The following is a 23,767-nucleotide window of genomic DNA, read 5'->3' on the forward strand; positions in this document are numbered from 1 at the left end:
TTTGTCCATGGCGATAAGATTGGGCCGTTCTTTATCTCATGTGGCCCCCATGTCATGTGACTGGATGGTTTGCCATTTATTTTATACCTTTTTTTTTTCTTTAAAAAAAAAAAAAGACCGGCCTTCACACATAACGATTATGTTTATTCTAGTCCTAGTGATTACACCGAGCTATAGTAGAAATGTGTATCAATCGTATCGGGAATTTACTCTGTTACGCTGTCCTTGATCCCTCTCAGTGCACTCGGCTCCTTTGACCCCGACATAGCCGCAGCGTTCTGGGAGCGTCTTCTAGCGTCCGTCCACAGCATGAACTCACCGTAGCTCTTGGGCATGACTTGGATGTCCTTCTCCACTAGGAATGTATAGTTGAACTGCCCAGTCGACTTCTTAGTCCCGTGCTCTACATCCCGAACCTTCGAGTCCACACGGACCTGGACCTTGGTGTACTTGCTGCCGTCTCGCTCCAGTGGCTCGGTGTATGCAATCGTGGCACGGAGGTATAGTACGCTTCCCACGGGAACAGGATTTTCAAACGTGCTGGGATCCAGGGAAATGAAGTTCGGGCGGGCGTGGGAGAAAGAAGCGGCGCAGCAGAACGCGAGTTCAAAGGTCTGTTTGAGTAAAAAGCCGCCAAAGATCATGAAGTTATGGCGATTGCGGTCCTGCGGCTGCATGATCATCGCTGACTTCAACACACTCTCGCTCATGAAGATCATATTGGATGGTCGTTGAGCGGGCGATTCCGGGTCTGCGGTTGACATTAATACATCTCTCTTGAAACCGCCTCATTCCCGGAAGCCTTACTTAAGTATGACATCTCCTTGGTCCACATGGAATGGATCAAGTTACTCTCCTCATCGCCAGGAGCTTTCTCGAGTAAGCTCCTTTTTCGCAGAGCCTTCTTGGCCTGGTAGTTCTCCTCTCCCTTTTTGAAAAGAAGGTGCTCCTCTTCGCTTTCTACCAAGAGCGGTGCAACCGAGACTGGTCTACGTAGGGTGAGCAACCATTCTATCCAGCTTCAAAAATAAAGAAGGGAGGGTCCAGTCGGAGACATACTTCTTCGTGGTAGGGTCCAGTGAAACCATCGTGAATGCACAAGTAATGAGAACATCCTCAGGCTTTGCTTGCTGACCTGGTGCTGGGACCTTGGCCACTTGGAGTGATACCTCCATACTCGAACGGCCGGTAGCATACGTCACCTGCCCGCTCAGTTCGAGATCACAAATCTCCATCAAAGGATGTTCGATGGTGATGCGGTCCACGGCGGCGGTGACTGTCATCACCGAGTCCCCGGTGTAATTGTAGGCGATGACACCGGCCAGGGCATCCAGATCCATCAGCAAGGATCCCAATCTGTCGAGGCGGTTAGCAGGAGATTCGACTCCGGGAGGTGTATGGCACACACCTGATATGGCCCGACGCATTGAGATAGGTATCCAGAAGCCATTTGTCTTGTGCCAGAGGCAGTATCTACAGTCATCCATCAGCGCATAGTCCATGAGATTGAATATGGGGAGACGGGGCGCTTCACTAACCGCGCGATAATAGCTATCGGACATCTTCTTCGGGGACAGATCGGGATGGGCGCGCACCGCCGAGGTCGGATCGGATTGTGCATTCTCGCGACTTTTAGTCAAGGCTTCGATCCACGGAGTCTTTACGCGCATCGGCATCCATGTTGGTCGGAAAGCAGAATTGGATGGACTGGAATGGAAATCATTCTTGAGTGCAATCCATGATGGTGATACGGTCCTTGCAGTACTACCACGGATGGTGGTAGTGGCTAGGTATTTGGCGGGCGCAACAGTGGATCGTCGGGCGCTTAACCCCAGCATGATGACGAAGATGATGACTGTCAATCAGATTGGGAGATGTTAACAATCGAGATGAAAAACAGAGGATAGAGCGAAAGACGGGCGGAAATTCCGAGGTCTCGCCCGATCCGGTCGCATACCGGAGCATTTCGGGATGATATATACAGAGTATATACCCTCTCTCTCTAGTATAAGATGGATATAATAAGATAGGTTGTTAAAGGCATGATTATGTCGTGCCTATTTTCTGGGACAAAAAGATAAAATTAGTGCTCGACATGGAAGGCAGCTAAAGATAGTCAGGCGGAGTGCATCACCAGCCTTTTTCTCCTCTTCTTTCCTTTCTCTTTTCTCTCCTCGCACTCTCTCCTCTGCCATCCAATGGTGGGTCCTCCAACGCATCTGACAGTTTCAAGACTCTCGGCGAATGTAACCATCAGCGCTCCGCAGTCGATCGGCGCCATTGAGCGCTTCCAGAGTCATGTTGGGACCCTGAATGGAATCTAAATCCGTCGTGGCAGGACAGCGATACACAATGCCTGAGACTCTGCGAGACCCTCGTCGTCTGTTTCACCGTCCCACATTGCCCAGTTTAGTCTTCAGCCTTCAGGGGATAATTCATTAATTCTTCTCATCTCCACTGTCGATCTATCGGTTGGACCAGACTGCTGCAATGCAGACACTCTAGACTCGACTTGGTGATCCGCTTCCTTCAGCGTTGGATCCTTCTTATTCGCCTCTACGCGTTCTGGGGGTTCTTCATTTCACTACATCTCTTTTGTCCTCGGTCTTTCATTCACTCCTGCATGGTTCTTTTGTTCTGTTCATCAGCATCGTCATCGTTATCCTCGTCATCAGCATCAGCATCATTGTCGGGAGAACTTTGCATTGGCGTTCTTTTGGATTCCTCGTTCATCGACAGTTTTAATACGGGACTATTATTACCCTCACTATTAATACCCTCGATTCTCCGCTAATGAACTCCTTCGACTCGACACTTTCTTGTGTCTTCTCGTAGTCACCTCCCTCCATGCATCTTCTACAATGCCTTCTCGCGCTCTCTTCCGGCGTCTCCGCCTTCATTCCCTACACCTTGGAGCTTCCCCCAGACTCCAGTGAGAGTGTCCCGCAAAGGCGCGTACGTCGTTTTTTTCCATGGTCGCTCACGGACGACTTACAAGATGACCTCCAGTCATCCTCGGGCGACCGTCCGAAATCCCTCGTCATCCGACGGGTGCCGGTGCGGCGCGACAACCAATACAAAATGCTGCACTCGCAGAACTCCTCCACACCCAATACGGCGGCCCTCGACCAGGACGGGAACGACCGGTCGTACATCTCCGCAGTGAATGTCGGTTCGCAAAACCAGACCCTCTGGATGTTACTGGATACCGGCGCCGGCAACACCTGGCTGTTTGCCTCGGATTGCACGACCGAAGCCTGTAAGATGCACAACACCTTCGGCGAGCAAGCCTCCTCGAGTCTCCAGATGACCGGCGATAGATGGAACGTCGGCTACGGGACGGGCAAGGTCAGTGGGTTCCTCGGCTCCGATACGCTGTCCATCGCCAACTTGGAGGTCGAAATGACCTTCGGATTGGCCAGTGACGCCTCGGACGAGTTAAAGTCGTACCCCATGGACGGCATCCTGGGTCTAGGCCGTGCCGAGAAGGGCGTCTTCGGCCACGACACATTCATGGACGTCGTCGCAAAGAAGGAGCTCCTCAAGTCCAACATCGTCAGCGTCAGTCTCTCGCGCGGCCAGGACAAGATCCAGGATGGCTCGGTCACCTTCGGCGACGTCGACAAGTCCAAATTCACCGGGGACATCACCTACACGGACACGGTGAAGAACACTGACCAATGGCGCATTCCACTGGACGACGCCAGTGTGGATGGATCCGCCTGCCAGTTCTCCGAGAAGTCGGCCATCATGGACACGGGAACCTCGTTCATGTTGATCCCGCCTGCCGACGCCAAAGCGCTGCACGGGAAGATCCCTGGCGCCAAGCCCTACAGCGACACGGGGTACCTACTTCCCTGCGACTCGACCGCCGAGGTGAACCTGACTTTCTCCGGGGTCAGCTACACGATCTCGCCCAAGGACTACGTAGGGTCGAAGACCAACGACAACTGCGTGTCGACCATTGTTGGCAAGTCGATTTTCGGCGACGATATCTGGTTGGTGGGCGACGTCTTCCTGAAGAATGTGTACACCGTGTTCGACTTTGACAAAAGCCGGATCGGGCTGGCTCAGCGTACGTATGCTACCGACTCGAAGGGCTCGGACTCAAACTCGAACCCGACGACAGGATCGGGTTCGGAAGCGACCACTACGTCGACGGCCATGACAGGGGAGATCAGTTCGACTGGCGCGACTAGCTCGAGCACGTCCAGTTCGTCCAGCTCGAACGAGACTGCGTCGGGCGAGGCATCGAACATCGGACCTCGATTCTCCTGGCCGATATTGACGGCTTTGTGTGTGGTTGGCTTGGGTCTGATGTAGTCATCCTGTTTATAACGTTGGTTTCGCTTCACAGATTATACATATTTCAGACAAGTCTGATACAATCTATTTAATTAATTGAGCGGTACCTTATCGGCATTAGTATCTTCATTCCTGGACCATCTTATATACTGTACAAGTAGATTAATCGCAAAACTTACGAGAATAAGAGATATAAAATTAGATAATTCTACCAAAACGTTCCATCAGTGTAAATATCTTAACAGGTATGTTCGTCAATGCAGTCAGCCTATCAGTTACGAAAGCATATGTCCACATTTGAGGAACAGTACCTGGCTCATGTAATATCCAAAAGAACATAAAAGATACCAACTGAGCTCTAGCATCGTAGAATCTATCACATCTCAGCGAGAATATCATCCATTGACTGAACTAGCCCCACCGCATGAACCGGACGATTATTTTTGACTTCAGAATTCTCCTAGATACTTACCTCGTACATATTGGATTGCAGAAGTCTATAGAATACTCTGTAGATTCTATATAATTCTATACTGATTACATAGTTAACTGGGTACATACAATCTACATCAATTATATCTGTATAAACTAGCAAGAAATCCATAACCTATCTCAATGACGAAGTAAAGTAGGTACATTTAGAGTCTGACGCCATTGAGTTTTTATCTGAACGGGTACAACGTAAATATCCCGATTCATAATCCATTGGACACCATGAGTCATACGTCATGGATTCACTTCACTTCACTTCACATTCACATGCACCAACTGCCTATATCATAACTCTATGCACCTGTTCAGAAAAGGATGATTGTATCCAGAGTAGTATACATTCTACACTCTGCATATATTGTTAGTACACAATGTAGATCAACATGTGACAGACATCACATGCAGAACCGTCGGAAGGGATCGGAGAATTCAAACGAACCCACCCAGACCAAGACATACGTCAACTCAATCAGTCAATCTTCGTCCGACGGAATCTGAATCTGATCTGAGTCTGGATCAATCCCAGTTTTCAGTCTTGCCTAGGTTAGATAGTTTCGGTTATCTAGGCCTCAAATAGGTAGTATTTGTCCGATCTGATGGTCTGATCCATCCTCTTACATAGCTTTAACTACGGAGAAAAGTGGAAATTACTAGAATGATATGAATGTAGAACATGTATTAAATTGCCATATCGCTAATAGAATCAAGAACTGGGCCTATTCAATGTTTACGCTGACTCGGCTGTTTGGATCCTATAAGATCGTCCAGCATCTCGGTCCACAGTTCTCGCACTACACCCCGTTCGTTGGACCCGTTCCTGTGTCGCTGGATCTCCTCCCCGAAGCGGGACTTGCCAACCGTCTCTGTCAGGGAAAACGGGTCGATATCTACCGCGTGGTTGTCCACAACCTCCGTCATCGGACTGGCGGAGACATCGGCCCCCTCCCCGGATACCGTGTAGACCTGGGGTTTCATGGGGAGACTGGAGAAGTGGGCCGAGTCATGGTGGGTGTAGGCATCGGGAGGGATCGGGATGCGCGGATCCGCGCGAGGAGCAGGAGCATCAATGTCCGCCATGGACGGCAGGTACGCGAAATCCACAGTGGATGAGTCATTTACGGCCTTCTGGGCACGAGAAGTGTTGAACTGACGACCGGTATTCCTGGAAGTGGAACAATGTCAGTCTGCAACTTTAAGATGGACGGAACGACGGGAAGTCACAGACTGGGAGGTAGAGCTGCCGTTGATTCTCCGCATGGCAATGCTAAAGGCGCGGGATTGAAGGAAGTCATGGTTTGCAAGGCGTTCCACCAGCTACAACAGCCAAGAACCTGGTTAGTTCAGGAACAGGGAATGGTCATCATGTTCTGTCGTTTCGGCAGGACATACCTCCGAATGGCTGCCGTTGGACGTCAGGGATCTCCGCTGGCACTCACTCTTGAGATCAGGCAAGCTGCGAGCAGTATACAAGGAGCTCCTATCCGAGATATTGGCCGTTTGGGCCTCCTTAGCGCTCGTAATACACAAACCCCGGCGAATACTGGGAGCAGCAGTATGCTGCTGGGAGAGGATGCGTAAAGCACGCAGTGAGGTAGACCGAGGAGCAGCCATTGGAATTAAGATGAATACGGATTCTGGGACTTGTGCAAGGAGATAGGAGATGGATGGATGGATAAATAAATAGTTGAGTTCAAGATTGTACCCGAGTATGAAGATAGATATCAAGCAGCAAGGTATGATGAATAGCCCCAAGCCAAGTCGAGGAGAACCAAGGAAGAAAACCAGGCACCAGGGGAAGGGGAAGAAAAGGGGGAGGAAGAGGCAGAGTACGAAGGGGACAGGTCAACTTAAGGCGATGGGAGGAATGAATGGTTGGGGGTTGAGCAATGAAGTCGACTTGTAAGGTAAGAAGGTACTTAATCTACACAGTAGAGCAAGTACTGGGGACTCCACCTGTAAGTGGGGCACTTCTGGCCAAGACGGCGGCAATCTAATAATGGTTCCTTTTTTTGATCGGCTTGTTTTGCCTGAGTATTCAGGATGGGATCAAGTACTTTCAGGGTAATTCTACGGAGTACCTCCATCATCCATACGTACCACATGTCAACAACTAATCGATCAGGCAACGCAGCCAGATGTCAGTTGATGATCCCTGAAATTTTGGATTGGCTATCTGGCTTCATCCCCTCTTCTCTTCCCCGCCTCTATCCTACCCTCTTACCTCTTTCTTCGCATCACCTCCCTGCAACCCTTGTTGTAATTTTGGTGCTAGGAGCCCGGTAACACGACGGAAAGAGTTAATCTTGAGTCGTGATAGGAGACATCGTCGGTGATCCTTCCATCACTACGAGTAGTATTGAGCTAAATCCTTCTCCGTACCAGGGGTGGATGGTGCATTCCCCGCGTTTTTTTTTTTTTTTTTTTTTTTTTTGAAACTTCGAAGGAAAGTTGATTCACTATGGCGCATGAGAAACGATCTACCTGGTATGTAGTAGATCATGACAACTGCAAGTGGGTAGGTCTCCTATATCATGTAATCGATACCATCGTGACGTGGATGACTTTGATGGGAAACACTAAGGAAAGGGAGGGAATAGGTGAGCCGAAAAGGAAAGGAAGAATACCACCGTGTCTACGGGAAATTCCTCTCTATAGAAGGATAAGCACAACTATCCAGGACGGTTTCACAGATACAGACGTTAACTCAGTTAAGTCTCCGTGTCTCGGGAACGTGACGCAATGATTCAGCAGAAAACCGCGGGGAAGCGATTAAGTCAGCAAAGTTAATTCATCTTGCCCAATAATCCATGAGGGACGGAGTACTGGGCTTTTGTAAGGCGACGGTAAGCATTGGTTTTCACGATGATAATAACCAGAGCTAGCCTCGGATGAGTTGAGTTGGATTGCATCCATTTTCTCTCTTGTGGATAATTCCTTACTAGTTACAAATAGCTAGCTGACCGACTGCCACAAAAGGAGGCGATTGCCTGTCTTTCGGGGCCAACGATGACTCTCATATCTCAACTGTTGAGAGGCGGTGAGGAAGGGGCACGTGAGGGCGATCCTGGCGGAGTTGGCCTTCCTCTCCGCGCACTGGAACTTCTTTCTTGGATGCCCTTCGGTCACTTGATCCTTCTTTTCTCTCATTCGGTGCTGCATACAAATCAGATTTGTCTCATCACATCCTGTCTACACACTACCCTCGCTTTCATATCTGTTTCCATTTCTGGCTGGTGGATAATAAACAGGAATGTCGGCTCGTATCTTAGTGCTCCATTCCCTGTACTCCGTAATTCCCGAAACCCTCAAACAAAAGGTCTAGAAATATGAAAGCTGACTCAGATGAGAAATATAGGTTAGTTACAAACTAGTTCACCAGCGGCCCGGCCACACCCCGGGCCGGCCACACCCCTGTATTCCATATAAAATAGCACTTTTATGACAGTACATAATATCTTAGCAATAAAATCTCTAGAGGATCTAAAATTAAATTTATAATAGTAACTAATGTAAGTTAGTTAGGGTTAACTTAGTTGAGTAGTTAGTTATTAGGTTACAACTACTCCTCATGAGAATAGGGCTTAGAGCCACCAAGCTAGCATATTTGGCATCAGTTTAAACCTTGTTTGGCAGTAATAGACACTGCAAAGTAGATTATAGCTGCAAAGTGGTCACCGTTTGCTTTCTATAGAACGACTAAATTGAAGGGGTTCAGTTTCTTAAGTTGAAGCCACAGGCTTGGCTGTGAGTGTTTTATTTGGCTCTATAATAGATGTATTGTGGTTGTAGTCTTGGTGATCGGCGATTACCTGATCACTTCTCAAGCGCTTCGCCATAGCTCACTTATTGTTCAGCACGCACACTACAGTGCCCCCCACCCTCCAGACTGCTTCGTGAGCAAAAAGCGGCCCTAAGTCGAGCCAAAAATAGAAACTTTTAGAAAGAGTAAGATCCAAATTTTCCGCGGAATTGTTAAACGATAGATAACTAACTAGCTAAACCATTTAACTAATCAATCATCCTGCGAGAGGCATGTTTTTTTTTTTTTTTTTTTTTTTTTTTTTTTTTTTTTTTGAATTTAGCAGCCTCCAAGTATGGTGTGCATAGCCCCGAGGAGTATTTCTGCCTGCCGTGAGAAAAAAAGCAGATGAAGGTTCGAAATCAATACGAAAAAATGCATGCGTCTATCCAATATTCTATTTCATCGAAAATCCGGACATATTGAACGGGCATATACTTGTTCGTAAATGTTAGGAGTCTGTTAATCTATCCGTTGTAGCATGTCTAGAGCTTCGAAATGCTTGGAAGACGTCGTCCTTTGGCGATCTTCCGAGCGTATGGATGTTGCCGGAACTGAGGTACAAGGTGATCGATATCACCTGTATTCACCAGCTCCGGCCCAGCTTCGTCAAGGGTAGTGATGCCAGTGTTGCGCATCGCAGTTTCGAGTTCGTCTCTCATAACTGAAGTCTTGTCAACAACTACGTGAGATAAGGCCAAGCAGGGACTTTCGTCACTCACTGTCTATTAGATGCTCCACCCCCTCCTGACCGTAGTTAGTAGCAAAGAGCATGCTTCGACCCATGCCGACGGCAGTCGCGCCCAAGCAAATTGCCTTCAAAATATCCGTGCCGCGTCGGATTCCACTGTCCACGTAGATTTCCATGCGGTCGAAAATCTCCGGACAACGCTTCTGCAGTTCCAGTAGAGTAATAATCGATGGAGGGCTCGTGTCAAGATTGCGGCCCCCATGGTTGCTAAGCAGGATCCCATCAAGCCCTGCTTCCATCGCTAGGATGGCATCGTCTGCAGACATCACCCCTTTCAAACACACGGGAAGATGGCTATGCTTTCGCACCCACACCAAGTCATCCCACGTTAGTCCAGGGTCAATAAAACCGGCCATCACACGACCCAATCCGCCGCCTTTCTTGTCGTTCTTCGCCTTGGCCGGTGCCATTGGAACCACTAGGCTCTTGTCGGCCTTCACCCGCTCGTCAGCTTCTCTTTTACCTGGCCACGCAGCGTCAACCGTCACAAAAATGGCTTTGATATTCGGATTTGCGGAGCATTGTCGAAGGAGAATTTCCGATTTAGCACGGTCTCGGTTTACATAGAGTTGAAAGAAAAAGTTCGCAGACGGCGCGGCCTGTGTCAATTCGTCCACTGTATATGACGAATTGTTGGATATCTACGCGCCCGTTGTTAGCAGAATGGCCATTTTTGTTATATGGCTATTGGACAGTACCCCCTGCATGATTCCTTTGTTCTGACAAGCTCGAGTAATAGCACACTCTCCGTCTGGGTGGATGAGCTTCGCCATTGCCGCAGGACTCACAAACAGGGGAAAGCTACAGTCTATCCCAAGCATGTTGGTCTTGATGTCCACCGAGCGGACATTGCGCAACACTCGCGGCCGAAACCATATCCGATCGAAAAAGGATTTGTTTGCGTCTCGGGTGATGAGATCTGTCGCGGCACTGGAGTAGAATGCCCATGTTTTCTTACTAGTGGTTTTGGACGCCACAACCTCAAAGTCATAGGAATTGATCAATGTCTCTAGCGGTGGCTTCTCATTTTCCAGTACCACTTGCGGGTACTCCATGGGCGGCTCTTTTACCCATTCATCATTAATTGTGGACTCGTCAAGTACGCCCATGAACTTGTGAGGAGGCAAGTTGGATTTCAGGAGGCCAGGAGTATGCACTTCGGAATAGGCTTTGGTGGCATCGCGACCGGCATACTTCAGAATGACTAAATCATGAAATGATCACGCATCAGTAACTGCATCTTCGAGTCCATCACATCAGTCCATCTTACTGCTAGCCCCTCCTGGATGCTCTTCTAGGAAATCAGTCACATCCCACACTTGATTGTTAACAACAATCCAGCAGAGCTCTGCGGTATTGTTTTGCGAGACCTGCTGGACTGACACAAGCTTCTTGTCAGGCATCTTTATGGTCGTTGGAGCATCCAGGTCCCGAGTCTGGTGATGTCTATAACCGTTAGATGAAGTGAGCACTACTTTCGCTTTAGTACCTAAAGTAGTGGAGCAGTATGGCGGGACACCTCTCCAAGACACTGTATTTAAGCGGAATCCTCTGGCGAGAAGTAAGCTCCTCCGCAATATCAGGGAAACAAGTGTGGAGAAGCAGTAGATTCCACGGGTACCGGTTCCACCGCGCGGACTTGATTCCGGGGCACAAGGCTCAATGCACCAGTTAGGCGCCCGGTATTACCCAGTACTCAGTTGTAGTATGCTCCAGTAACTCCAATCTTGTTTTCGACCACCACTTGAAGGATACGTTCATGTGGAATATTGCGAGGAACCACTGCCTTATATGACCAAAAGAGATACTGAGAGATACTGAGAGCCCAATTATGCTCGATAAACAGGAAGAAATTAATTGTTCATCACTGGTCGAGTCGGAGCAACGCCGATGTGGCGGCCGAAGTGATTATATAATATAGACAGCCACAGTGGCGCATGGCAAACAGTGGCTGCGATTCCAGATTTCGACTTTCTCTCGGAATGTTAATCGATTGTCTCTAGCCTTTAGGCACACCGCAAGGACAGGCTGTTTGGCCCTCTTCAATGCCCGTGGCTTTTGGTGTAGGCAATCTCCCGAGAACTCTTAGGGATAGTAACGTGTCTTTCCTAAGTTGTGTAGGAAACACTGCTTGGTTGCATCCACGTCTGTTTCTTTCCAAGCCAGGTATGTTCTGGACTTGCTTATGGGAAGATTCTCCTCGCCTGGTTTCCATGGAGGACAGTCATGGATAGGTGGGTCCAGACTTACATTAGACACAGTATCCTGCAGTAGTTTCTTTGACGCACGTCGTTCTTCCATCTGCCTTGTTAAAGCCGGGCGAGGATTTTCTTTCTACCCCCACAGGTATAGCCGGCCGATCAAGATGGGGGACTCTAGTAAAACTTTGAGATACGTTGATGTGGGTTTTCCTCTCTGGCGTGGATTATATGGTTGAAGTAGCTGATGGAGAGTCTCCTATATGTCTAGATTGGGATCAATCTAAGCGATCCCGTTTTCAGGGGCGAGTATCACGGAAAGCAAGTCCACGATAATGACTTGGATGACATTGTTCAGCGTGCCCGGGATGTGGGTTGTCAAAAATTTATGGTCACTGGCTCTGACCTAGAGGAGTCTTGGCGAGCCGTGGAGCTCGCTCAGAAATATCGTAAGTGCAATACGTTGTATAGTCTCAGCTACTTTGACCCACGGTGATTTAACAAGCCACGTTCCAGCGGGATTCTGCTATGCGACTGTTGGGGTCCATCCTTGCCAGGCAAAGTTGTTTGATGAATACCCCGGAGGCGCTTCCAAAATGCTTGAAGATGTCAAAACTCTGGCCCTAGAGTCGAAACAAGCCGGACAAGCCGTCGCCTTCGGAGAGATAGGCCTTGACTATGACCGATTGTTCTTGAGCTCGAAAGAGCTGCAGCTGAAATATTTCGAAGCTCAACTAGATTTGGCAGTTGAGGTTCAGCTCCCTCTTTTCCTCCATTCCAGAGCTGCTAGCGAAGATTTTGAGAAGTTATTAATGCCCCGGCTTGAGAAACTACCTGGGAGTGGTCTTGTGCATAGTTTTACAGGGACTCTCGAAGAGATGAATCGAATGGTAGCCATGGGTCTCCACATCGGTGTTAACGGCTGCAGCTTGAAGACGGAAGAAAACCTTGAGGTGGTGAAGGCTATTCCACTTGATCGGATTCAGATCGAAACCGACGGTCCTTGGGTACGCAGGTCCTGACTTAATGGGTTAAGTGACATCCCTTGCTGACTTGGTCTATTAAAGTGTGAAATCCGCCCTTCCCATGCATCCGCTAAATATTTGGAAGGGGCAGTTGCTTTGCCAAAGGCTGTCAAGAAAGAGAGGTGGCAGAAAGGGTGCTTGGTTAAAGGCCGTAATGAGCCTGTGGCAATATCCCATGTCGCCCATGTTATTGCCAAAGTCAAGGGGATCACAGTGGAGGAGGTTTGCGAAGCGTAAGTCCTTCCATGTCCCCGTGCTTCCAGGGTTTTTCATTAATGAATCTTTTTTACCAGGGCATGGAACAACTCGATTAGAATGTTTGGGCTTGGGGAGGAGGCGCCGTAGCTTTCCACTCAACGTCTTTCACGCAGCAGTATGTTTTCATGGTTAGAGCGTAGAGATGAACCAATTGGTTCTTATCTCCTTATAGAACAATCTTTAGACCATTTCATGACCTAATCATTATCTGTTGATGAGATTTCTAATCAAGAGAATCAAGTGAGCGCCTTGTTATAACCGAATTGGCTCAGCAGAACCTTGGATCACTCACAGTGGTTGACCCGTGAGTCAACCCATGGTTTCCTGGGCCTTGATGATTACAGGTTTGACCAGTCTCTTACCAGCATGGATGAGTCTATCCGGCATCAGAGGCCTGACTGGTCGCCCCTTTGTGGGTACGACAGTCGATGATCAAAGCGGATAGCTATATAGCTTCACCCCACCAATAAACGTCTTAAACCATGCCCGGCCCCTGGAATCTAGGTCACTTTTGATCTTGTGGCATTGCGTTCCGCCTATTCAGGCTCTACTAGCGTGAATTTTTACTGGTAGAAGCCATTCCTGCTCAATTTCCCTGTTTCCTCTTTCTCATCAGCTCACCGCCCCATATCTGCAAGTGCACCACCACCTCTTCTCTTCTTCCCTCTTCGCCTCTATAATCTCCATCTTCTTGCTTTGTTAATTGCTCTGCTTCCAAAGAGATCATCTTGTTACGCATCTTATCGTCACTTTTAACGATTTCCCTCAACCCCATTGTTCACAATGACTCTCCACCAAGCCCTCGTGTCTATCTGAAGCCCACGAGTTAGGCTTCTCAAGTCTTTCTCGAACTTCTTAGACTACGTCTGTTTAGTTTCACCGAGTCGAGCCTTCGGCAACCTCCCTGGTGAGAAATAAGCTTGTCCTGCTAGAAGTTGGAGCCCTTTCTCAGGTTTCAAGCCAGACAAAGATTCTCTATCAAATGGAGCCTATCAAAACACTACCTGAGATGTCGAATCCCAATTCCACTCTTTGCACAATGACGGACATTGCTATGGCTCTTCCATTGACAGAGAAAACTTCCAACAGCTCCCTTGGAGGCCAGAACGGTAGGCCATGGTGTCCATACACGCGCATCAATAATAAACTAACACGATGTATCTATGATAGAGAAGCGGGCCCATTGCATCACTTCGACGATGGAACCAGAACTGCCTCCAAATTTTGGAGAGGTTGTAAAGGGGATCTATCGCAGCTCATTTCCTCATCCTTGTAACCTTCCCGCTCTCGAGCAACTGGGATTGAAGACTATACTGTAGGTAGCTCTGCTACGTCCTGCTCTGGTTTGATTCTAACAGCCCATAGCACTCTCGTGGATGAGCCGTATACCGCCTGTCATGCAAACTTTCTCAGAGAAAACGGCATTGCACACTTTCGAATCCCAGTCATAGCAAACAAGGATCCTGCTGCGAAGACTCCTGATCATATTATGGTCCGTATCCTTGAGGCTCTTCTCAACAAATCTAACCATCCTATCCTTGTCCACTGCAACAAAGGAAAGGTTAGCCTCAAGCTGTAATATAATACTCTATATCTAGTCACTGATTATCTTTCTAGCATCGTACTGGCTGTGTGATCGGCTGCTTTCGCAAAGTCCAGGGCTGGGAGACCGGCGATATCCTCCGTGAATATCTAAACTACTCATGGCCTAAATCTAGAGTGTTAGATGAGAGGTTTATTGAGACCTTCGACACATCTAATCTTGTGCGCTTGGCCCGGATCTCCGGTGCAAAGCTATGGCAACCTACAAGCCCCTCTGAGAAACAAGACCACAGGAAGAACTCGTCAAAAAATCTTGTTCATTCATCTCACGGGGTCAAGGTGTCATAATAACCTGCCAACAAATGACTCAACAATAGCTTTATGGTAACCATGATGAGCGAACTTTTACGAAAAGGCATGACACTGCAAGAAATTAAGAGAGCGATGCATTGAAATGGAGCATGTTAGCGACTATTCAGCTTAATCTTTAATCTGTTCACTATATCTTTCATCTCTTAGCCCCAATAGGGCGCAGGATGTAGCTTGATGGGATTGCTGTCTACTACCCTGCTATTAGAGAGGAACTTTGACTTGCAGTTCCTCAGTGATTTTATTCTTGTCCCATTTAACAAGGTGTTTGTTATATGGTTATGTATTAAGAAGATATTTTCTCCGCATCAATGAGATGATCATATTTCCTGTTCAATATTGCTAGGACCCGTTTTTCATGATGACCCAGTAGCAAATCTCTCTGTATATCTGTCTCTGAGCTTAGGTATATTATTGTACTATTCACACAACATATAGTCACAAGCTTCAGCGTCAGGTCCACATCCAATCGAGGCTGCCCCATCTGATAAGAGGATTGGGCTCATTGGACATCCGAAATCATCAGATACAAGCATTTCATGGCCAACTGGCGACAGTGAGTACCGAAGATTCCTTGGAGCAACTTTTGATATACATGATCTATCCTCTCCGAATTCTCGTACCCACTCTGCGGGCACTTCATCGCATTCCGTTAGTTCCGCATCGGTATCATTATGATCAATTATTCCCACAGAACAATCGCTGAACCTCTCGTCAATGGTCAGGAGTGAGCTTGTCTCGTGTACACTATATAAATCATAGTCTCCTTCGTCAGTACCTAGATAGTAATCTGAGTCCACGTGTTCTGTAACACAATTATCATCAAGATACATGCTTTGATCTGTTGGGGATTCAGCAACGAGAACCTCATCATCGAACTTCTCATCTTTTCCTCTGGAGTTCATTTCAGGCCATAGCGGGCTGAACTTTTGTGAATTGTGAGGCTTGTAGAGTTGTTTCCTTGCAATAATCCAAAGAGAAACTCTAAATTTCCGTCTTATGTTCACCGTACTTGTGTCCGGAAATGAATCGTCTAGTTGATGCTGATGTGCGAATCTAGGCTCATTAACCATTTGTTGTAGACGTTGGTCGCGGTTAAAGTTGAAGATCGATGCCATGGATTTGGCAAGTGATGGGATAAACTGGGATCGCTGACTCATGGCCTGTTGTTTAGTGGTTGGTTGGGTTAGCTACATGATAAGAATAAATGTGAGAAGTATGGTGAGGAGCTCACTTCGCGGTATCCCGGGTTGAAGACCGAAGGTGCAATCTGAGATAGAGGTTGGAACTCCGTTTCCTCGGACTCATTCTCGCTCTCATGTTTTCTGTGCGATTGTCCAGAAATCAACTTTCTGAGTGCGATATTAAATAGTGAAATGAGCTCTTGTGATGAGACGGTGCAGTCGTATCTATCCAGGGGGTCGTTTTGTGGGATTAGGCAATGGAAATATTCCCAATCATCCTCGACATGATGTAACTCCTCCGTGAACTCGGGTACTCGGCCATTCTCGAAGGGGATGGTACTTATAAGTTCTGGGAAAACAAAAGATTCGCCTTTTCTGTTTTGTCGAAGTTCTGCCACCGTTCGGTCATTATAGTGCATACTTTTCGGTAATACTGGCGTTACCACGTGGTCGGGGCGGCTATACACTAGGGATACAACTATAGTTGATAGAAAAGCGGTTGGGACAATATCAGCAGGGACATCATCATTCGGTTCTTGTGGTGTGGATGGTATTTTCGAGGTCCTTGTCCTTGTACTCCTGGCACTTTTGGGTAATGCGAAAGACAGCTGGTACGTCGCAGAGCCATGTTCCTGCAGACAACGATTACAACTCTGGAAAAGAACCACGAGGCCGAGCTCTGTCCAAAACTATATGATGGGAGTAAGAAAAGGCCAGCATAGAAAGATATTTGTCACTTTTTACTGTACCTTGGATTTGCAAAATGCGTCTCCTATTTGGGAGACGAACGCTGAATGTGAACAATGTAACTTGGGATCAAAATTTATATTGAGGAGGAATCGAAGACTGCAGGCTTGATTCACCCATATCCTGCCCGAATCAAGTGCTTCTCTGAAACATTCTGCGTTCCTTGGGTCCCATGCTCCTGACGGGATGGATAATTCCACCGCAGCGTGTAGAGTAAGGTTTAAGTCGGAGCTGGTGGAAGAGAATATTTCTTTTCCAATATCAAAACAGCAAGACATTCTAGATAATTTCTATAGTAACTGCCAAGACAAAAACAAACCATACCATTATGGGTTGAAGTATCAGGAATAAGGAGTGCTCCAGGGAGCCACGAAACTATACCATGAACTATAGGCACCTGACATGGTAGGCAACAAGGCAGAAGTACTCCGTACAGTACTTACACATCTGATACTATCCGGTAATGATACTCCGTACCTCGAACAAAGATACGTAGAGTGTAGCTCGGAAGGGCTCCACGATTGCATCTATTTATAGCACCACACAAACTTCTAGCGGAACTCATCTATGGAGTCTCCGGAGATGAATTAAATACCAGAAGAGAACTCACGACAAAGATGACAGAATTAAATTATTTCAGACCCCTGGTTTCCATCGACGGTTCTCTCATCTATTGGCGCTTATCTCTATAGTTTCCTTATCGATAAAAACACGTGACCGATCTCATGACTACTTGGCCTAAACTTCCTCCACACGTGGAATTGTAACTCTCTGGAGCACCAATATTAGCAATGCCCAGGGATGAAGGACAAGAGGCTCTTTTGGCTGATCATGATGGCCTCGAAGGGCCAGAAACGCACACCCTTCCCTCGGACTCCTCTGGCCAAGAACATGAGCTTGTAACCCACCCAACCCCCGTCTCTCCCCCGAATGCGCCGCAGCAGCCCTCCATATTCCAGCCGCTTCCAAACGGACAACGGCGCACTCCTCGTACCACGAATCGTGTTCGGTTTGACCTTGATGATGATGCAGAGGATGAGCGTCATTCAGCCGGACATGCCCACAATCCGGAAGACTCGTCGTGGCTGGAGGAAGAGGACTACGCTCGTGACAGTGGAGGAGCTGCCAGGGGGCAAACGGTTCCTTTGTTGACAGACATAGAGGCACCGAGCGTAACCCTTGCAACTTCCGATGACTTCTTTCCGGAGGAGTATCTAGAGGATGCTAGGCCTCGGAGTGGAATGCGAATGGCATTTATGAACATGGCCAACAGCATCATTGGTGCTGGGATCATAGGACAACCCTACGCGCTTAAGCAAGCAGGTATGATAATGGGTATGGCGCTGTTGATTGTGCTTACAATTGCGGTGGATTGGACAATTCGCTTGATCGTGATCAATTCTAAATTGAGTGGTGCGGATTCGTTCCAGGCAACAATGCAACATTGCTTTGGCAAGAGTGGCCTCATAGCTATTTCTGTTGCGCAATGGGCTTTTGCCTTCGGAGGTATGATTGCATTTTGTATTATTGTTGGAGATACAATACCGCATGTTTTCAGTGCTTTATTCCCCTCACTTCGAGACATGTCATTCCTCTGGCTGCTGACCGACAGGCGGGCCATCATTGTGATTTTTGTTCTGGGGGTTTCATACCCGCTGTCACTGTACCGGGATATCGCGAAGGTTTGCTACCCAATAGTATAGAGATGTGCCGAGCTAACGGCCACCCAGCTGGCAAAAGCATCCACTCTGGCTTTAGTAAGCATGGTAGTGATTTTGGTGGCTGTAATCACCCAAGGGTTCCGTGTTCCATCAGAATCTCGGGGAGAAGTGAAGAGTATACTGCTAGTCAATTCGGGTTTCTTCCAGGCTGTCGGCGTGATATCATTTGGTATGTCTCTGCTCATGCGAATCCTCGGCCCAGTATACTAATATTGTGCAGCTTTTGTTTGCCGTATGTCCCTCGATAACACTTGGAAGCCAAAGACTAATCGTCCAAAGATCACAATAGTCTTTTAATCTATGGCTCTCTGAAAAAACCAACCATGGATCGTTTTGCAATGGTGACCCATTACTCAACTGGCGTTTCACTCGTGATGTGTTTGGCCATGGGTATCTCTGGCTTTCTTTTCTTCGGCTCGAAGACCCAGGGTAATGTACTCAACAACCTCCCGTCAGATAACATTATGGTAAACATCGCACGATTGTAAGGATTTATCGAGAGGCTCACAATACAAGTCAAGCTAACTACAACAGTTGCTTTGGCCTAAACATGCTCACTACCTTACCCCTGGAGGCGTTTGTATGCCGATCAGTCATGACAACCTATTACTTTCCGGAGGAACCGTTCAATATGAATCGACATCTGATATTCACGACTGCACTAGTTCTGACTTCGATGATCATGGCTCTCATCACCTGTGACCTGGGTGCCGTATTTGAGTTAATCGGGGCAACCAGTGCCGCTTCTCTAGCATATATCTTCCCCCCTCTTTGCTATATCAAGCTCAGCAACAGCAGCCGCAAAGCCAAAGTCCCAGCTTACTTGTGCATAGCCTTTGGAGTGATTGTTATGGGAGTAAGTTTATTGCAGGCCGTTGCTAAGATGATTAGAAGTATGTGCATAATCTGAAGTCCCCGAGTGCCTTCCGGAAAGAAGTCTACTAACAATTTGTTTCTACGTGATAGATGACGGGGGTGCAAGCACTTGTAGTGCTTAACCAGTGTATAGTATAACTATAATATTCAAAATTTGTGTCTTATCAATAGGATAGATTTTGTGTCCTTGCGCTAGGCAATGAATTGTACATACATAAACCCATATTACCTATACTACCTATAGCCGTCATCTCCAGTGGGCAACCCTGTCGCTCTTGTGATACCTCCTATTCGAAGAAGTATTCAATATATTCCTGAAATCACTTATCCAGGAAGCTGTAATGATTCCATACGTGATCCTAAGCAGATATTAACCAGATCTACGGTTTCGTTCGGAGACTTTGCATGTCAGCAGAATCTGTAACCCCAGGTACCACGGGCTGTGTAGGCCATCGTTTTCTATCTTGTGCTTTATATGTCTGCTAAACCACTTACTCCGCACTACGGAACTGTACAAGATGTAGAAATATTCTTAGTGTTGCTGGTTGACAGGGCCCTCTCTTTGTTCTTCTCATTTCTCCTGTCTGACTCTAAGCCTATGGTAACAAAGATCAAACGTTCCTTAAACTCCACTATAGTGGGAGACTCTGATACCCAGTACACCGCAAACCATACACAATCACCTCAATTGTTGCCTTCATTATCCTTATTGTAAGTGATGCCTGGTCTTGGTATAAAAGTGCCCAACATTTTGCATATGTACATAAATAGATATTCCTGGGGAAAAAACCTACCCTAGTTCTTTGGCTTCTTTTAGGGGAGACATCCATCCCTTTACAGCTCCAATCAGGTTTGTTGTTCTGTAAAATATCTCGGCGTTTGTCTTGATGGTCTTTTGCTGCCACGGCGACGCCTAAATTTTCTATCCTTTCCCTTTCCTTTTACTACTTCTCACTCCTGTTTTATTCCCTCCACACCCATATTTCTCTTATTTCTCGCATTCCCATCTAAGGGTCGAATATAAGCTATATTAAGTCTGCCTAAGAAGGTGCCTTCTTGTCTTTGCACACTCTGCATCTCATTTAGAGGGGCTCTTGTCTATCATTACGCCAAACCATATGGCCCTGTGTCTTACATCCAAACTGCAGGGTTAAATTCACTATTCCCATCAGCTAATTTCTCGACCAGTCTTTCCTGCTGTCAGGAAAGGCTTCTCTTCCTACTTACCGCTCTTATTTCGTCCAATATTCCACCTTGTTCTTTGCAATCATTTTCTCCCTTCCGCTTTCCCCATCAGCCTTTGTTTTCTTTCTCCTGTATAGTAGAGTCTCGCGCGAAGGAAGATGGATGTAGAAGCTGCCGAGCGGCTCAAGAATCTGCAGATGGTAAGCTGCCAGCATGGCCCTCTCCTAGCTTGACAAAACCTTCATATCAACTGACTATATTGTGGACAGGAGGACCTTGGAACGGCTAGGAGAGAGTTCATATCGACATCGGACAAAACTAAACTCAGAAACGTCTCCCTGAGCGATATTGAAGCATCCCGTATGTCAAATGTGGCTGGTTCGGAGGCACAACGTACGGCCCAAGCCAACAAGGAAAAACTCTCAGAATGGAATAGTAAGCACTTTTGTCTTGTGCAGAAACAGCAACTTTGATGCTAATATCAACCGAAGATGTGCATAAGAAAATAGGCGACACTGACTCTGAACGTCTCGATAACCTCCTAGACGGCCAAACTCACCGGCTCCATTTGAGCGCTCTCGTACTTGAAGCTGGCGGTCAATCCTACGCGAAAACCGCAGGCAAACGAGACAAATCCTCTCAAATAATAGAGACAAAATCCAAGAGAATAACTGCAGCTTCCAGGGCTTTGTCTTCTACAGGCCAAAGTAATGTCGCCAGGGCCAAAGTGCCGAAGGAAATTCCCACGTATGAGCCTGCTCCTCCTATGCTGATGGTGTACGCGAACTAATCATGGGAGCATACCTGCTAGGACCTCGAACCCAGTGACGGTGCCTAGGAAGGGCCATAGTACTCAAAAGTCTTTGGTAGATGCTTCTCATCTCTATACTGATCCCCACCAAAAAGTCCGTGAAGCAAATTCTCAAAAGAAGCAGGTTCAAGTCAAAGGAGATAATAAATGGAAAAAGAGGCCTGCGCCTGTGTCTCTTAGAGCCAGGAGACCTGCGTAAGTTCTGATCTCATGTTCCATTTTCCTGTCTAACCCCTGGCGCCAGGAATGACTTTGCAGGAATCATCAGTTCACCTGAAAGCTTCCTGGCTGCAGCCCGTAGCATGATGAACCTAAATCCCCCACAAGCCATTCCTCTTACTGAAAAAGGCTCTAATGATGAAAGTTCTAGTATCACTCCAGCGAATGCACAATTTCCGAAGGAAAAAGAAAAGATCAAGGGAAATAAAACAACAACCTCTCCTATCACAGACTTGGATCGTTCTATTCATCGGGCCCCAAAGGACGCCGATTCCGTGAAGGACCACTGCAGAAGCCAGCCCAGCAAGCATATACCATCTACACCCGCAGGTAAACCCCTGGACACTAGGGAGAAACAAAGTATGTCTGGTCCCAAATTACGCGGTCCATCCACACCCCCATCTGGTAAGAAAAAGGCCGAGCAACGCAATTTGAACACTAATACTAGCTACGGAGAGCACGGGATACTGGTCGATATCAATAATTCGCCTTCTGAAAAGGGCTCTTTGGGATTAGAAGAGACTCCTATATTGAGTCCTACCTTTGAGGATCTGAAAGGTCTAGAATTTAAGCAGCCTGCAGTCTCTCCCTCTTCACCAAAGACGACACCTCTAGAGATACACTTCGGTCCCAAAAGAAAGCTTGATTTCAGACCAATCTCAAGTCAAGACAAAGAGCACAAATCGGATAACCCGAGCAACTCGGCACCAGTCAGCCATTCTGTGGACTCAGAATACCAGCAAGAAATTGACAGGGTGTGTAAAGTATTAGCGTCAATGAGTCTTGCTGATGCAAGGGAATGGAGAGAGGGTCTTGAAGCAAGGCTGCAGCAGTCACAGCAAACGCCTGCAATTGAACATACCCGGGCTGAAAGACCGCAGGACAACAGCGATTCTGTGGATAACAATACACTGATTAGAAACAAGACACCATCAGGTAGTCATGTAGCAGAGACTTCAAGTCCGCAAAGTCGTCTCAACGTAGGCGCACCAACATTTGTCCCCAAATCCAGTTTTGAAGATTATCGCTCCCCATCCGCTAGCATTTCAAGCGACTCTACAAACCTTGGGTTTTCTGTTGTCAATAAAACAGATAAAACACATCCAGAAGTTGCCCATATATACGGCAATCATTTACTACCAGGCAGACGTGGACATCCCGACGATGAAGCAGTGCGCAGTAAGTATCGCGACCAGCTCCTACTAGATATAGCGGCTTAAATTTTCTAGATACCTGCATGCATCTGAAATTTCCCATTCCGGCTCGACAACCTTCACGTCTGAAATTCACCCACCCGGCATTTGAAGACCTCGAAACTCTCCCTTCAACTCTTTCGACTCCAAGTACTTCCGAAAAGGCTCCCACGGCTGGCACTCCTGCCAATCCTACAGTCCGTGTGCCTTCGGCGAGCAAGCTTGTCCAGATAACGGATCCAAAGTGGAATGCATTACAACAATCAATGCACGCACCCTTCTCCTCTCAAGAGAACCGGCTACCTATAGTGGAAACCGAAAAGCTTAATAACCTCCAGAGCTCAAGTCACGCAATGGGAGAGGACGTCAAACTTTTCCGTTGACGTGGATAGCTGCCAGTACTACCTCATGTCTTTTCTTTGCGTATCTTCCAACTATTGTGTATGATCATGTTCTGTTTCCCTATCCCTATTATTGGTCAGCGAGCGAAATAATTGTTCCCACTGTTCCTGGTTATGTATTCATGTCAGGCCTTCCTTTTCTATGTTGACTGATGTTCACTTTCTAAAAAAAAAAAAAAAAAAAAAAAAAAAAATATTAGAAACAATGCAAAAAGTAAAAGACAGCTGGTTAGGAACATGTGTGTACAATACTGTAAGGCTTAAGTCTACATGGATCAGATGAAAATGAAAGAGAATCCTGACTGTAGACCTATTTTTCTACTTTGTAAATGTCTAGTAGTAGATTTATACCTATAGAACTTTGGATAGTAGGTTGATACCAATATTCATACCATCTGTCCCAATTGCTGACAAATGTTGAAATTATATAGCCAGAGGAATACTTCCAGATACAAACTTGAAAAGAACAAGATTAAATTAAGCATATATGTCCACATGAAGACGGAACCTGGTATACTTTGATTGCCTATAGCTATCATCTGTTCTTTGAAAATCCACCGTATGAGCATTAGATCGATTGGACGACCATGGCAATGCTGAATGCATGATAAGATTGTATCCTAAGAATACGGCTTGAATGAATAGCAGATCAACAAAAGAAGATAAAGGTACACATGGTCGATTCAAATAA

At 47.0% G+C, this 23,767-nt stretch overlaps 9 protein-coding genes across 9 annotated transcripts; 5 read left to right on the forward strand and 4 right to left on the reverse strand.

Moving 5' to 3' along the window:
- Positions 1–206: 206 nt before the first annotated feature.
- Positions 207–1,838, reverse strand: ATNIH1004_005030 (putative acyl-CoA thioester hydrolase; the record flags this gene model as incomplete). The annotated part of the gene is made up of 5 exons (XM_033569690.1): positions 207–751; positions 808–989; positions 1,060–1,356; positions 1,409–1,473; positions 1,539–1,838. The coding sequence occupies 5 exons, from the start codon at positions 1,836–1,838 to the stop codon at positions 207–209; spliced, it is 1,389 nt and encodes a 462-aa protein (XP_033428496.1).
- A 1,009-nt stretch (positions 1,839–2,847) lies between these two features.
- On the forward strand, positions 2,848–4,323 carry ATNIH1004_005031 (pepsin-like aspartic protease; the record flags this gene model as incomplete). The annotated part of the gene is made up of 2 exons (XM_033569691.1): positions 2,848–2,955; positions 3,010–4,323. The coding sequence occupies 2 exons, from the start codon at positions 2,848–2,850 to the stop codon at positions 4,321–4,323; spliced, it is 1,422 nt and encodes a 473-aa protein (XP_033428497.1).
- Positions 4,324–5,517: 1,194 nt separating this feature from the next.
- ATNIH1004_005032 (uncharacterized protein) lies at positions 5,518–6,408 on the reverse strand (the record flags this gene model as incomplete). The annotated part of the gene is made up of 3 exons (XM_033569692.1): positions 5,518–5,959; positions 6,023–6,111; positions 6,187–6,408. The coding sequence occupies 3 exons, from the start codon at positions 6,406–6,408 to the stop codon at positions 5,518–5,520; spliced, it is 753 nt and encodes a 250-aa protein (XP_033428498.1).
- A 2,673-nt stretch (positions 6,409–9,081) lies between these two features.
- Positions 9,082–10,750, reverse strand: CYB5D1_1 (FMN-dependent alpha-hydroxy acid dehydrogenase; the record flags this gene model as incomplete). Its single annotated transcript, XM_033569693.1, has 4 exons — positions 9,082–9,260; positions 9,319–9,988; positions 10,046–10,551; positions 10,618–10,750. The coding sequence occupies 4 exons, from the start codon at positions 10,748–10,750 to the stop codon at positions 9,082–9,084; spliced, it is 1,488 nt and encodes a 495-aa protein (XP_033428499.1).
- Positions 10,751–11,712: 962 nt separating this feature from the next.
- Positions 11,713–12,915, forward strand: ATNIH1004_005034 (3'-5'-exodeoxyribonuclease; the record flags this gene model as incomplete). The annotated part of the gene is made up of 5 exons (XM_033569694.1): positions 11,713–11,748; positions 11,817–11,994; positions 12,062–12,552; positions 12,613–12,803; positions 12,864–12,915. 5 exons carry the CDS (start codon positions 11,713–11,715, stop codon positions 12,913–12,915), a joined length of 948 nt encoding a protein of 315 aa, XP_033428500.1.
- Positions 12,916–13,867: 952 nt separating this feature from the next.
- On the forward strand, positions 13,868–14,718 carry yphA (tyrosine phosphatase family protein; the record flags this gene model as incomplete). The annotated part of the gene is made up of 4 exons (XM_033569695.1): positions 13,868–13,937; positions 13,999–14,143; positions 14,194–14,389; positions 14,446–14,718. The coding sequence occupies 4 exons, from the start codon at positions 13,868–13,870 to the stop codon at positions 14,716–14,718; spliced, it is 684 nt and encodes a 227-aa protein (XP_033428501.1).
- Positions 14,719–15,241: 523 nt separating this feature from the next.
- On the reverse strand, positions 15,242–16,342 carry ATNIH1004_005036 (uncharacterized protein; the record flags this gene model as incomplete). Its single annotated transcript, XM_033569696.1, has 3 exons — positions 15,242–15,286; positions 15,363–15,902; positions 15,974–16,342. The coding sequence occupies 3 exons, from the start codon at positions 16,340–16,342 to the stop codon at positions 15,242–15,244; spliced, it is 954 nt and encodes a 317-aa protein (XP_033428502.1).
- Positions 16,343–17,461: 1,119 nt separating this feature from the next.
- Positions 17,462–19,336, forward strand: ATNIH1004_005037 (putative amino acid transporter; the record flags this gene model as incomplete). Its single annotated transcript, XM_033569697.1, has 6 exons — positions 17,462–18,352; positions 18,401–18,560; positions 18,612–18,623; positions 18,671–18,875; positions 18,926–19,247; positions 19,304–19,336. The coding sequence occupies 6 exons, from the start codon at positions 17,462–17,464 to the stop codon at positions 19,334–19,336; spliced, it is 1,623 nt and encodes a 540-aa protein (XP_033428503.1).
- A 1,274-nt stretch (positions 19,337–20,610) lies between these two features.
- ATNIH1004_005038 (uncharacterized protein) lies at positions 20,611–23,058 on the forward strand (the record flags this gene model as incomplete). Its single annotated transcript, XM_033569698.1, has 6 exons — positions 20,611–20,652; positions 20,722–20,887; positions 20,944–21,229; positions 21,291–21,458; positions 21,508–22,661; positions 22,712–23,058. The coding sequence occupies 6 exons, from the start codon at positions 20,611–20,613 to the stop codon at positions 23,056–23,058; spliced, it is 2,163 nt and encodes a 720-aa protein (XP_033428504.1).
- Positions 23,059–23,767: the final 709 nt, after the last annotated feature.

Source organism: Aspergillus tanneri (genome assembly GCF_003426965.1).
Source record: "Aspergillus tanneri strain NIH1004 chromosome Unknown AapTan_3_pilon_pilon_pilon, whole genome shotgun sequence".
Lineage (NCBI taxonomy): Eukaryota > Fungi > Ascomycota > Eurotiomycetes > Eurotiales > Aspergillaceae > Aspergillus > Aspergillus tanneri.